Source organism: Labeo rohita, unplaced genomic scaffold (assembly GCF_022985175.1).
Source record: "Labeo rohita strain BAU-BD-2019 unplaced genomic scaffold, IGBB_LRoh.1.0 scaffold_730, whole genome shotgun sequence".
In the NCBI taxonomy this organism is placed as follows: Eukaryota; Metazoa; Chordata; class Actinopteri; order Cypriniformes; family Cyprinidae; genus Labeo; species Labeo rohita.
In genome coordinates, this window is record NW_026129668.1 from 1 (window position 1) to 15,643 (window position 15,643).

The window sequence follows — 15,643 nt, forward strand, 5'->3', positions numbered from 1 at the left end:
ATGTTAAAACAACTTCACAACTTAAAACACTGTTTTATGGTGTTTTTGTCGACTTTTATGGTTTTTAACAACATGATGTCCATGAGTCTACTTCTGGCTCTCACAGCCTCATTTTATTTCTTTAAAAAATGACATACTCGACGTTGTGATGCGCCACTTTCTAATAGCCTCCAAAACAGGACAGTTAGCCTACCTCAGATCTTGAAAATGACTAAAAGCAGTGGTTTTCAAACCGGCCCTGGAAGCACCCCTGTCTTGCACATTTTGAATGTCTGCCTCATATAACACACCTGATTCAGCTCATCAGCTCATTAGTAGAGGCTGCACAACATGAATTGGGTGAGCCTGATAAGGGAGACTGTGCATGTTTTTCCACAATTTTTTCTCTCAAATCCACAGACAACTCTTTACACTTCTTTCTTTTCTCCATGCTCAGTGTGACACACAACACAAAGGTTGAGTCAGCTTTTCTCTATTTTATCTGGTTGCAAGTGTGATTGCTATATTGCCCACACCTGTTACTTGCCACAGGTGTGTCTAAATACACATTACAGGAGCATCACATGCTTGAAAATCAATTATTTCTTATAATTTTGACAAGGTGCAAATAATTTTGTCATCCATAGTTTAGTTCTGTGTGAAATTTGATCAAGTTTGACTTTTCTTCTCAGTTTTTTTGTATTGTTGCAGTGCAAAAAAATAAAAATAAATAAAAAATAAGCACGTGAATATGAAAACATTTGCAATTGGAACAATTTTCTGAGAGAAGTGTTGCATTTTCTGACAGAATTGCAAGGGTGCCAGTATTTTTGGCCATGACTGTATGGGTGCAAAACTCCTAGTATAAAGTTGCAGACTTCAGACTGTAAAAAGAAACAACCTTTTTATGAAGCATTTAACAGGCCCCTGTAAAAAGGAGTGGCCTTCAGACGAGGCATTAAACTGGCCTCCTGACATTCTGTTGGCATTAATTTCCCACCTTAATTATAAATTTGGCCTCATTGTTTAAGCTGATAGCGTATGCTGATGGTGGTATTTATTGTCAGGATGCACTACCCCTCTACACTGTAAAAAACAATTTGTTGAGTCAACTTAAAATAATTTGTAACCTGGCTGCCTTAAAATGTTAAGTTCAGTCAACTCAAAAAAGGTTTATTCAACTTGAAATGTTAAATTAAGTATGTTAACTAAGTGACAACTTAGATATTTGAGTTGAATCAACTTCAAATTTTAAGGCAGCTGGGTTACTTACTCATCTGTTAAGTTTAGCAAACACAAATATCTAAGTTGTTACTTACTACAACTTAACATTTAAAGTTGAATAAACTTATTTTAGTTGCCTGAACTTAAAATTTTAAGGCAGCAGGGTAACAAATTATTTTAAGCAGACTAAACAAATTGTGTTTTTTATTTTTTACAGTGTATTGGGGCAGCTTTATTAAGGTACCGACAGCAAGTGTGTCTTTTGCATACACTAGCCAGAGTCTGGTTCCTCACTAAAGCTAAGAAGGCCAGAGCCTGGTATGTACTTGGTTGGTTGACCAATTTGAGAAGATATAGCGTGCTCCTGGGGATAGTTTTATTCTGGCCAGCAGGGGGTGCTCATTCCCTAACATGTAGGGGTGCAAAATACCTAGTATAACGATGCAGACTTCAGACCATGAAAAGAAACAACCTTTTTATGAAGTGATAAAACGGTCCTTATAAAAAGGAGTGTCTGTCAGATGAGGCATTATATATGAGCCATCTTAATATATGTATCTCCATTTATTAAAATAATGTATTAAATTTATTAAAATCTGGATCATCTGATAAATGACCATGTAAATGTAACATTATTAATTATTAGCATGTTGAATTATTGGTATTAATAAGGAATATACATTTAAAAATCGACATGGAGTAAAAATATATAATTTATATACAGGTATATGGATTTTGTGCTTTACTGCCTAAATGTACTAGGTTATAATTTGCTGATCAGAGGCATTAAAGACCAACATAAGAATAAGGTAAATCATCTTCTCATAGACATTTTCATGCAAAATTTTATTTGATTATTTTTTAAAAAACATACTGTATATTTAAAAATTAAACATTCAAGGGATTGCATTTTTCAAAAAGAAAAAAACTATAAACAAACACTATATATCTATGGGCACCAATTGAATTTTTTGATATTTTCTGTAAAATATTGTTTAAAACAGTCAACAGATACATTTCATAAGCATTAGAAAATACTGCAGGTGTATTTTAAGCAGTGTTCGAAAGGTTACTTCGGAAATGCAATAGGTTACAGATTACAAGTTACCCTATTTAAAATTAATAAGTAGTGTAACTTTTTAATTACTTTATTAAAGTAATGTAACTTATTACATTTGATTACTTCTTGATTACTTTTCTAAATTTCAGTAACTGTAACTGATTACAATTACATTTATTTTGTAATGAGCAGAAAAGAGAACAGAAAATAAAATATCAGTGACAGAACATAAAAAAAATACTGTATTTCAGCATGTGTGTGAAATGAAATCTGTTTGTTGAGGTGCTCTAATCTGTACACTCTCCTTTGTGTTTGCATGCTTTTGAGATGAATTGTTCTTTCTCTTCCTGTTTCAAAGCATCATGTAAAGAAAAAATAATATTTTGTCTTTAAAAGAAAGATAAAAAATGAGATATAAATAAGATATACACTTATGATATTACACATTAACAAAATATAAAGTATGTTGCCAAGTTGGGGAAAAAACTCTGTGCAGTGCCAAGTTGGGGAAAACACAGTGTTTGTATTGCCTTCCTTCTGATCCAAATGAACTTTTAATGAAGTTCCAGACTGCATCAGTAAGAACGTGATCCTTTATTCTCTTCATTTTACCCCGGATTTGTTCACAAACAAAGCACAAAGCAGTCTGACGCAGGATTTTCAGAAAGATTGAAACTAAAAGACGATGCTGTGCTGACTATACTGAATCCAACAGCAATGTTGCACCACACAAGTGTGAGCAAATGTTTTTTTTATTATTCAGTCACTATTACTTTATCTGTTATTACAGACCGTTTGATATGTACTGAGTATTTATGTGTTTTAACCTAAATCACATCATGAGGAATGTAGACTGTCGAACATACATTAGCATTAGTCAGTCGTAGCAGTGGGTGTTTACTTCCCTGTCTACAATCCACCAAATCTATTCAAACAGAGCATTCTGATGAGGAGGTTTTAAAACAGGACAGAAAATAGTCGATTACTTCTAAATTAAACTTTTTTTTTTTATGTTTTTATGTTATTCTTGAACATTATAAGGGCACCTCAGAGAACAGTACAAATTATTACAAAAGGCAGTTCATGACCCCTTTAAGCATGTCGTTGTATATCCCGAATAAAACTGTCAATCATAATGCATTTGAAGTGCAGAAATCATGTCAAAATAAAATTCACCAACAATCTCAGGCCTAGACGTTACGATCTTCCTTAATTACTTTGGACAACAACAAAACTATAATCAAATTACATACAAACCTTGAATGAGCAGCAGCAGGATCAGCGCTGAGAGTCTGGAGTTCATGATCTTCACTTTGTGTAAATTCACGCACACAATGAAAGACACAGAGCTGCTCGACCTGAAAAAAGACACTCACTGAGTTCTGACACAACAAATTAACTAGTATTATGCATTTTTATTTTCTGATCAGAACGTTTTGCTGTTTTCACAGGTAAGCACATAGATCATACAAGCAATAAAGTCTACCAAACAGTGTTTAAACAGGACAGTCTTAATGCTTAATAACTAGCTTTTGTCTATTTATTAAATTGTTTTCCACAATAATAGGGATAATTACTGTAGCCACAGTTTATCTATTGAAATGTAAAATATGTAAGTGTGTGCTAATACAAGAACAAAGAAATCATAAATAAAGATTAACTGAACACCAGACTACACTCCATCATTAAGATGGATCCATATACTGTACAATCTTTATAGAACAGAAATAGTTTCTTATTAAAAGTGCTTACACTTAGCAAAAAGAGTGGGAAAATAGGTAGCTAAAACCTTGTCACTATGACATGTTGCTGCTGACAGTTCAGACTGTTGCTAGGTGATGATGTCACAATGGAAGAACACAATGACATCACTCCAGCAGCTCTGATGGACAGACAGCAGATGAACAGATGTGGAACAGCAGATTCTGACACAGACAAATAGAAACACATTAAACACAACTACAACAACGTTGATGTTAATGCATGTCTTACATGCAAAATGTCTTGCCTTCAATTTTATTTACAGCTTGGTTTTGAAATAAGGTGCATTCTGATGAAAAACCTGTTAAATCATAATTCACGCTCTTAAAACCTGAACACATTTTAGTATTTTCACTGTATGTCGTAAAATTATTAAAAACACCCTCCGACAAATCTCACTGTTTAATAAGTGTTTAAAAAGAGTTTTCCCTTTTGTTTACAGGACCAAAAAAAAAACTATTACTATTAAATTTGAGCCTAAATATCTTAATATTTTTCTTTTATTCATTGTGACATTTTTTTTTCTTATAATTTATATTTCAGTGGTTGTTGTGCTTTGCTGCCTAGTTAATGTGTTATAATGTGTTAAAGTGTGTTACAATCTGCTGATAAAGCCACTGTAAAGACTAAAGCAAGAATGGTTGATCATGTTCTCATAGACATTTCCATGGTAAATTTTATTTACTTGTTTATGAAACACATACTGTATATATAAAAAAATGGTATAAAAAAAGGTTTAAAAAACACTACATACGGTACATCTATGGACAGCGACTCACTGAACAGTTTAGTTTTGAGCAATTTCTTTAAAATATGATTTCAAATATATGTTAATACACAAAACTTTTATAAACATTAGACAAGAGTAAAGCTCACAATATAGCAGACAATAACAGCTGCCAATATTGTGTAAGGTTCATCTGAACTTCACAGCAGCATAATGAACATCATCCGTGGTTGAATCTACAGCAGTAGGTGCTGATGATGTGTTCTTTGTGTGAGACTGCTTGAAATTAATAGATGAATATTGAACATCCTGATCATTTGTGTGAACTTGCTGTGTGCAGACCCTAGACAAGGCTGCAGCATTTTCATACAGCATATCTGAAGCCAACTGAGAGTTTGAGCAGAAAAGAGAACAGAAAATTAAATATCAGTGACAGAACACAAAATATATTTCAGCATGTGTGTGTGAAATTAAATTGTTTGTTATTATCCTCTCACCTGTACACTTCCATTATTGCCCTCATGTTGATGAGGTGAATTATTCTTTCTGCTCCTATTTAAAGAAAGAAAAAAATGGTCATACAGTTTGTTCCCTTAACATAAGTGGAACTCAGAGTCAAATACAACATAATAAAAACAAATTTACCTGTACAACAGGACTCCTATGAATGTAAGAATCAGAAACACAGAGAGTATGATTACAGTGATCAGTAAAGCTGTGCTGGACTCGAAGGAACTTGAAGGAATCTGGACTGTTTAGATAAACACAAGTTTAGATAAAGTAAATAAGACATAAACAGGATATACACTTATGATATTAAACAATAACTAGATATAAAGTACTTGATCTGAACACTGCAAACATTTGACACTGACGCACATGTATCATGAGAGATGTGTTACCTCCTACAGCACAGGAATACTGTTGAAGCTCTTCATTGCTGACTGAGTCCAGGTACAGCTTGTTGACTTTAGTGAATCCATCTGTTACCTGTCGTCCGTTCTTGTACCAGATATAACTATGTTTGTCATTCAGAGTGCATTTAGTTGAACAGCTTAATATCACTTCCTGTCCCTCTGATACAGCAGCTGGGCTTTTTTTTATCTGTGTACCTAAAAATAAAGTCTTTGAAATTACACAGGACACATTTTGACCATAATCAGTTTATCATGATCAGTTACCTGTAACAGTAAGAATGACTCCAGGTGATCCAGAGTATTGGTTTAAGTCAGTGATGATCCTGAATTGATATTCTCCAGAGTCACTGATCCTGAGATCTTTGATTCTCAGTTTGTTCCCCACATACTCCACACGACCAGCAAACTGATGCTCCTCACGCAGATCCTTGATGTCCTGAGATCGACCATCAGATGGACCGTAATGCCAGAATGTTTTATTTACAGTATAGTTAGAGGGATGTGAGTATGTGCAGGAAATGTCTACTGTTGAGTTCACCAAAGCACAGACTCTTGTAGAGGTGTAAGTCACATCCCAGCAGACACTCTGAGAAACACCTGAAAGAGACACAGAATAACATACAAAACTCACACTTTAAATACAGATGTTTAAATAAACTCATGTATGCACAAACAATTTCACACGCTATTCCATTTTTTTTTTTTTTTTTATGTCAACAGTATATAAAAATTGTTTATTATTTGACACTCACAGACAGAAGAGGAGCGACGTTTAAGGTTTTGATTAAGAGAACAGGAAAAGCTGCCAGAATCACTGCTGGGTGACACAAACATGTTACCAGACTCTGTATTTGTGAAATTCTGTCCATTCTTCATCCAGTAATAACAAACTCCATGGGTCAAAGCGCAGGAAGTATTACAGGTCAGTTTAACATTCTCATGTCTCAGGTCTGTAGATGCAGGATTTTTCGTCATCTGCAGATCTGGAAAAAAAAAAAGAGAGAGAGAGAAAGAAAACTTTAATTGCGTGTCAAATAAAACAGCTGAACTGAACAGAATCTGGACTCAGTTTCACCTGTGACTGTTAGACTGACGGCTGCTGATCTGAGATGTTTAACTCCATCATTCATGATGAACATGAGCTGATATTCTCCAGAGTCTCTCTCTCTCACGTCTGATATTGTGAGTGTTGAATATCTGTTTGAGATCTGATGTTTCACTCGTCCTGAGTAGTCTGAGTCTAAAGTCAAATCTTCAGGTTCATTGTTTTTTCTCCAGTTTGTACTTTGTTTCCCACTGAACCAGAACACAGTTTTGATGTTGATGTTGGAGTAAAAGCACATCAGCAACACTTTGGTCCCCTTCACAGCACAAATACTCTTTTGATTACAGATCACAGAGAGCCGGTCCAGTGTTACAAAGCCTGAGCAAGAAAACATTTCATTACTGAGCTGATATTTACATACAGTCAGAGGTGATCCTCTATTGCAGTGGCTCCCAACCTCATTCCTGGAGCCCCCCAACACTGCACATTTTTCATCTCTCTTTTGTCTGACACACCAAGTCTCTACTCATGAGCTGATGATCTGAATCAGGTTTGTTTGATTAAGGAGACATGGAAAGCATGCAACGTTGGGGGCCTCCAAGAACATGGTTGGGAACCACTGCTCTATTGCAGCAACCAAATTCACCAATGTACTGCTCACGGCTGCAGTGCGTGAAAACAAAACTGTATCTGCCTGTTTTCACTGTTGCTACCAGAATGATCATAAATTGGAATGTGGTTGTTAAAAACTGCATATGTAAATTTGACCGCTTGAATTTGTCTTTTGAAAAGGGGCCGTGAGCACCAGCTCATTTACATTTAAAGGGACACAATAGCAATGGTTTCTCAAAGTTAATTTATTAAGTTTGCAAAGTTTTTATGGACCAAAAAAGGTCCATCATTTGTAAAAATGGTAATTTATTATCCAGAGTTTCACTCTGTTGAGCCTAAGTCAGATCACGAGACAGAAGAAATTGAAACAATGCAACGAGAAGGATTTGTAGCTTGTTGCAACTCAGTCTGTTTTTAGTGTGATATTTGCTTTTCCTTGCTTAATTTTCTAATGCTCAGCTCTTTAAGAAGGCTATGCAAAGTTTTTGGAGGTGGAGTCTCATTACATCCACTGACAGAACAACGTCTGACTTTGATATCCAGCATTTTTATCCAACAGCAGTATCAGTATATGACTGATGGACAGACATGAGTTGTTGAGTTGTTCAGAACAGCCTCCTTGGTTACATACAGTGATGACGCATGTTATGGGAGATGCTGAGATGAAATTGTAACATGATTCTCCAAATTTCAAGTCCAGGCATTTCAGAAGGGTGTATGAGAATAGTTTATTTTTTTAACTGGGTAGTTCTGAAACTGGCAGTATGTTTTTATTATAGAGTAATCTCTTATATGTGTAAATATCAGGAGAAATATTTTGATTCTCCATTTTATGAAATGTATCTATACAACAACTTCATTTTAAAAGCATTGTCAAAACATCCCAACCATGTGATGAGTTAAATTATTAACACTCAGACTGATATTCTGACTTACTGCACACTAACTTCATTTGATCTTAAATGATTTCAACTTAAAATAAAGATCAATAATGATCAAAGTAATCACTCTTTGAATATTTGAAAGATAATTAGAGCCACTTTTAAATTAAAATATTACAGAGGAGAAAAACACACAGTAATGTTCAAACTTGGAATGAGCAGCAGCAGGATCAGCGCTGAGAGTCTGGAGTTCATGATCTTCACTTTGTGTAAATTCACATACAATGAAAGACACAGAACTGATCGACCTGAAAAGAAGACACTCATTAAGTTTCATTGTGACACATTTGAAGGGTCGCTACAGTCAAAATCACAAATACATCAAAACACTTGTAGGAAAGGTATAGAAAAAAGGACTTAAAATGACATTTTAAATGCAATTAAATTTTGGATTTACCTACATGTCATGATGCTGTTGTTCTCAGATATTAGTTGTTGTTTCTTTAGTCTGTTTTAGAAGCTGCTGCAGACTCTCTGGTGATCTTATTTCCTTCCTATTTCTTACTAACACACTTGCAAATATATATATTTTTTTTGCATCTCTGTTTTCTTTCCTTTCTTTTATTTATTTTTCAATGCTGATAGTATATCACACACACACACACACACACACACACACACAATCAAAAATTAAACAAATAATATGTTTGATTTTCTTTTTTAACAATAACTTTGGTGCCAGAAAATTAGATTCCTTTTTATTTGGTTTCCAACAAATTCTGATTAAGATACAAGAAGAAAATTAAATTAAATTAAACAGAATAATATTTGTAGCAAACAAAAGTTAAAAAATGTACAGCTCAGATCTTGAAGCACTGAAGTCTACCTATTGTGATTAAACAAGGCACAGCATTGATTGGGTCTAAAATATGAACAATTCCTGGCTAATAACTAGCTTGTCCACTTATTAAATTGCTTTATTGATTTTGCTGTGCATCATTTGTCACAGTCGTGTGTAAGAAAGGCACAATACGAAGGCGAAGTACAACAAGAAGTCTTTAATATAATTCGCAATAGGTAAATCCAGACATGAAGGACAGGGAAGCACACACATACATAACCTTAAGATCAGACAACAAACAGAACTGAATACAACTTATATACACAGGATCATGATACACAGACAGGTGTGGGTGATTAACTAATAATGACTAAACTAGGAGAGGAACAGGAAGGACCAAATATGGGCAACAGAGGGAGAAACCAACTCAAACAGTCCAAAAGGGTGTGACATCATTACTGTGGTTACAGTTCATCCATTGAAATATAAAATATGAATACAGAAAAGGAATCATAACTTAACGATAAACAGAACAGAAAGTTAAGAACATTTTATTAAAGTGGATTGTTAAAGGATCTTTAGAGAACAAAAGATTTAGCAAATTTTAAAACCTGGACTATTGACTGACAGTCATTGATATGTCACTGTTTATGACATCACTGTATCACTGATGTTGCTGCTGACAGTTCTGACTGATGATGTCACAGTGGAAGAACACAATGACATCACTCCAACAGCTCCAATGAACAGATGTGGAACAGCAGATTCTGACACAGACAAATAGAACGACATTAAATACATGTACAACAATGTTGCTACCATTACATCTCTTATATTACAGTACATTCAACATGTATGTAACCTCTTTAAATTAACATAGATAACAGACACTAAATCTGAAAAAAAAGGTAGTAATGACTATTCTCCACTAGAGGGCTAAGTAAGTTAATTCCACTACGTAAAGCAGAAGTTAATGCCAAAATCAAATCCTGCTGGGAATGAAAGAGCAAATTTTGCTAACAGAAGGGAAGACATAATCATTACTAGACCACATCTTGAGCACACAGCACTGAATTACTGACTGTACAGAATGAACAAATATTAATCTGGGAATTGAGGTAAGTGATGTTGGAAGATTTTAAAGATGGAGATAGGAAATCTTACTCTAAAAAAACACTGCTATATAATGGATTGAATCATTGCAAAATATTTAATACATTAATGAGTTATTTAAATCAAGTCTATTCAATTAAACTGAGAGATTAATAGATTTCTTTTTCTTTTTGTCTTCCTTGCTTTAATGTGCCACACTCCAGCCCAGCAGGTGGAGGGAATGTTCCTGTCGTTTGTTTGCCAAGCGTCGTAAAATGCCAAAAGAAGAAAAAAAGAAGCAATTTTGTAAAAAGAGAGAGCAGAGAAAAAATGCTGAAGAAATTAACTGCACCGCGACTCCTGCTACTTTGCTTTCATGCATGATTAAATGCTTTTTCACAAAAAAAAAAAAAAAAAAAAAAGGAAAATTGGAAAAAAAGGGGTTATAAAAAAGCGAAAAATATGAGAACAGGGAAAATATTTTTGGGAAAATATTTCTGTAGTTGTAATATTAACAGGCCTGAATGTGTTATTTCTTGTTTCTATGTATGTTGCAACCTCTTATTTCATTCATTGGTGGTTCTAATACAATACTTTTTTTTCCTTCACAAGTTGTCGTAATTTCGCAGTCACAAATCCTCCTTATGAACCTAGACGTTTACTGTAGTGATATGCTATTGTGCCCATTCAGCTCGATGTGTTCATGTAAAAACCTGCATTAGGGTGTTTATCCAGGTTACACATCATTTCTTACCTTCACTTTTGTTTTGAAATGAGATGCATTTTGATGAAAAACCTGTTGGATCATAATTCACACTCTTAAAACTTGAGTACAGTTAGTATATTCATTGTATGTCATGCAGTTGTGAATAATCTCTAGATCTTTTACTCACCACATCCACAGAGCTGCTATTATGAGAAACTGAGGTAAAAACAGCAGCAGAGTGACTGTAAAATGGCTCAACACTGTGTTGTCCACTGAATCTTCACAACACAAAGAAGTGAATCATGACTATCAGAGAAAACACCTGAATGCTGTAAACATTTGACACTGAAGCACATGTATCATGAGAGATGTGTTACCTCCTACAGCACAGGAATACTGTTGAAGCTCTTCATTGCTGACTGAGTCCAGGTACAGCTTGTTGACTTTAGTGAATCCATCTGTTACCTGTCGTCCGTTCTTGTACCAGATGTAAGTATGTTTGTCGTTCAGAGTGCAATTAGTTGAACAGCTTAATATCACTTCCTGTCCCTCTGATACAGCAGCTGAGCTTCTTTTTATCTGTGTACCTAAAAATAAAGTCTTAGAAATTATACAGGACACATTTTGACCATAATCAGTTTATCATGATCAGTTACCTGTAACAGTAAGAATGACTCCAGGTGATCCAGAGTATTGGTTTAAGTCAGTGATGATTATGAATCGATATTCTCCAGAGTCACTGAACTTGAGATCTTTGATTCTCAGTTTGTTCCTCACATACTCCACACGACCAGCAAACTGATGCTCCTCACGCAGATCCTTGAAGTCCTGTGATGGACCGTCAGATGGACCATAATACCAGAATGTTTTATTTACAGTATAGTTAGAGGGATGTGAGTATGTGCAGGAAATGTCTACTGTTGAGTTCACCAAAGCACAGACTCTTGTAGAGGTGTAAGTCACATCCCAGCAGCCACTCTGAGAAACACCTGAAAGAAACACAGATTAACATGCAAAACTCACACTTATTTTAAAACATCTGTTCAGATAAATTTATGTATGAACAAACAATATCACATTATTCCATTTGTAGCTACAGTATATAAATAAAGAGAAAGGGAAAAGCTGCCAGCATCTCTACTGTGTGATACAAATATCTTGGGGTCCTGTGTATGTTTGAAATGCCGTCCATTCTTCATCCAGTAATACCAAACTTCAGAAGTAAAAGTGCAGGAAGTGTCACAGGTCAGTTCTAGTCTCTCATCTGTCGGGTCTGTAGACACAGGATTCATCCTCAGATGCAGGTCTGAAGAGTAAAGATTAACAATTAAGAAAAACCTCATTACGTCAAATGAAAACAGCTGAACTGACCAGAATCTGGACTCAGTTTCACCTGTGACTGTTAGACTGACGGCTGCTGAGCTGAGATGTTTAACTCCATCTTTCATGATGAACATGAGCTGATATTCTCCAGAGTCTCTCTCTCTCACGTCTGATATTGTGAGTGTTGAAGAGCTGCTTGAGATCTGATGTTTCACTCGTCCTGAGTAGTCTGAGTCTAAAGTCAAATCTTCAGGTTCATTGTTTTTTCTCCAGTTTGTATTTTGTTTCTCACTGAACCAGAACACAGTTGTGATGTTGATGTTGGAGTAAGAGCACGTCAGTGTCACTTCTGTCCCCTTCACAGCACAAATACTCTCTTCACTACAGGTCACAGAGAGCTGGTCCAGTGTTACAAAGCCTGAACAAGAAAACATTATTGAGATGAATTATGAGAGATCCTCTATTGCAACAATTCAGACTCACCAAACTACTGTTCACAGTACAAATATTCCAACATTTGTAAAAAACCCTTTGCAGAAACAGAAGCAAATGCAAATGATTGACTGACTTCATCACACTTTATCCACACGCTCCTTTACCACATGTTGTGTGTTTTAAAACTCATATGGTAAATATAAGGAACATTTTGATTCTTCATTTCATGACTCCCTTAAATGTATCTATACACATGCTTTTTAAATAGTACTAATAATACTTTTTAAATAATATTTAAATAGTCAGAAAATCCACATGGTGAGTTAAATTAGACCGACATTCAGACTGCTTTTCAGACCTACTGGACACTGAATTCATCTGATCTAAAAAAAAATTTCAGCTGTTTCAAAATATAGAGCAACAATGATCAAAGTAATCACTCTGTGTACATGTGAAAGGGTAAAACCTTAAAATACTATTCTGTCATTAATGAATAACTACACAGAAAAAACCACTAATGCACTATTACGATTCTAGTAATGACTGTTAACTAACAGTTAGAAATTTTTACAAATCAGTAAGTAATAGCACTCAGCTGAAGGTGGTAGTTTATTATTAGCTAATCAGTAAACTACATTTTTTTCATCATATTAACTACAAGAACTACCATATACAGGTTCATAATTAATGTGACAAATGCAAAATGTATAATTAATTATAAAATGAAGATCATGGTTTTTGTAAGGTTCTGTATAGTAATACTTCCAATGGCGTTGGTAACACTTGAGTCATGATCTTCACTTTACAATACTAATCCAAATAATTAGTAATTCCTTTAAAAGGACGTAGTGACACTTACAATGATTTCAGTCATTACTAGAGAGTTATCATGTTTTTAACTTTAAAATACTGATTCAAATCATTAATATTAATACTTAAGTCATTGCAAGTGGGTTACCATGATCTTCACTTTAGAAAAAAATATACATTTTGCATCATTAACATCAATTATGAACATGTATATAGTAGCTCTAAGTAGTTCTCTGGGAGATATGAAAAAAATAGTAGTTACTGATTAGCTAATAGTGAACTACAACTTTCAGCTGAGCACTATTAACTATTAATAGAGCTCAGATCTTGAAGCACTGTATTCTACCAAGCGGTGTTTAAACTGGACACAGCATTGCTTGGGCCTAAAATATTAACAAAATTCCTGGCTAATAACCAGTTTGTCCACGTATATGTCACAGTGCTGATGTCACAGTGGAAGAGCGAAATGACATCACTCTAGCAGCTCTGATGGACAGACAGCAGATGAACTAACACAGACAAAAAGCAATACATTAAATACATTTACAACAATGTTGATGCCATCACCTCTCTTATATTACAGTAGATTTAATATGTATGTAACTTCTTCAAATTAACAGTTAACAGACACTAAATCTGGGGGGAAAAAAAAGGTAGTAATGATTATACTCCACTAGAGGGCTAAGTTAAATAATTCCACTAAGTAAAGTAGAAGTTAAAGGAGAAGTCCAATTCCAAAACAAAGATTCACAGATAATGAACTCACCCCATTGTCATCCAAGATGTTCATGTCTTTCTTTCTTCAGTCGTAAAGAAATTATGTTTTTTGAGGAAAACATTTTAGCATTTTTCTTTATATAATCGACTGATATGGTGCCACAATTTTGAACTTCCAAAATGCAGTTTAAATGCAGCTTCAAACGATCCCAAATGCGGTTGTAAACAATCCCAGCTGAGAAAGAAGGGTCTTATCTAGTGAAACGATCGGTTATTTACATAAAAATAATACAATTTATATGCGTTTTAATGTCAGACACCCATCTTGTCTCACTCTGCCTTAACTGTTTTTGTTCCGGTTCATGACAGTTAGGGTATGTCGGAAAACTCCCATCTCATGTTATCCCTCAAATTCAAAATCGTCCTATATAGCCGTTTTACCTTTTTTGTTAACTGTGTTTGATCTTCTTTGCATGTTCACTTTGCAAAGACTGGGTCGGTACTTCTGCAGCGATGTAGGATGATTTTGAAATGATTTTTGAAGTTGAGGGAGAAAATACGATTGGAGTTTTTCGACATACCCTAACTGTCTTGAGCCAGAATACACAGAGTTCAGGGAGAGCAAGACAAGAGGAGCGTTTGAGAATAAAAAGTATTTAAATTGGTTAAAAAAAAAAAAAAAAAAAAAAAACAATCATTTCGCTAGACAAGACCTTTCTACGACTTGATGCGCATGCGTGGGGAACGTGTGCAGCCTGTTACAGACGCTCCCGATTCTTTTGTAGATTTTTTATTGTTTTATTATTTTATTTACTTATTTTACTTTTTACTTTGGGACAACGTTTTTCTTCTTCCCTGTTACATACCAGCAGGAAAGTTGTAGGATTTTGTCATTTTTGTGCGTCGTTACACAGCTTTTGTCAGTGTAACGATGCAACTTCCAGTGGCTCGTATTGTTTACACAAGAGATCAGCTGTTTAATCTGAGGCCGGCTACTGCTTCAGATAATACACCAAGAGAAATCCCTCCTGAATGCTGGCGCAAGACACACAGGGGATGTAGAGGAAATAAAAAGCTACGGAGGAAGAGGGAGGCTTTGAAGCAAAGGAGGCTTATGATGAGAAAGTTTAAGCCGTTTCTCCCCTCCATCATCATGGGCAACGTGAGGTCCCTAGCGAATAAGATGGATGATCATATTAGCCCGGTTCTGTCTACACTGCACTGGCTCCCTATTAAACATCGTATAGATTTTAAAATCTTGCTAATTACTTATAAAGCCCTGAATGGTTTAGCTCCCCAGTACCTGAGTGAGCTCTTATCGCATTATAGTCCCTCACGTCCGCTGCGTTCTCAAAACTCTGGCAATTTGATAATACAGAGAATATCAAAATCAACCGCGGGCGGCAGATCTTTTTCTTATTTAGCGCCCAAACTCTGGAACAATCTACCCTACAATGTTCGGGACGCAGACACACTCTGTCAGTTTAAATCTAGATTAAAGACCCATCTCTTT

General features: G+C 35.1%; 1 protein-coding gene across 3 annotated transcripts in view; it reads right to left on the reverse strand.

Annotated features, from left to right (window-relative positions):
* Positions 1-3,830: 3,830 nt before the first annotated feature.
* The window catches only part of LOC127161782 (sialoadhesin-like), a 32,579-nt gene continuing 20,766 nt past the window's right edge, over positions 3,831-15,643 (reverse strand). The window contains exon 8 of one of the 3 annotated variants that reach the window (XM_051104528.1): positions 3,831-4,145. Coding sequence is in view for 1 of the 3 variants with exons in the window: in XM_051104529.1 (XP_050960486.1) it covers positions 10,896-10,935 (40 nt within the window). In the remaining 2 variants the exon portion in view is untranslated. Of the gene's footprint in view, positions 4,189-10,584; positions 10,936-15,643 lie in introns of those variants that run through there. The other 2 variants (XM_051104527.1, XM_051104529.1) reach the window with 2 other exon arrangements.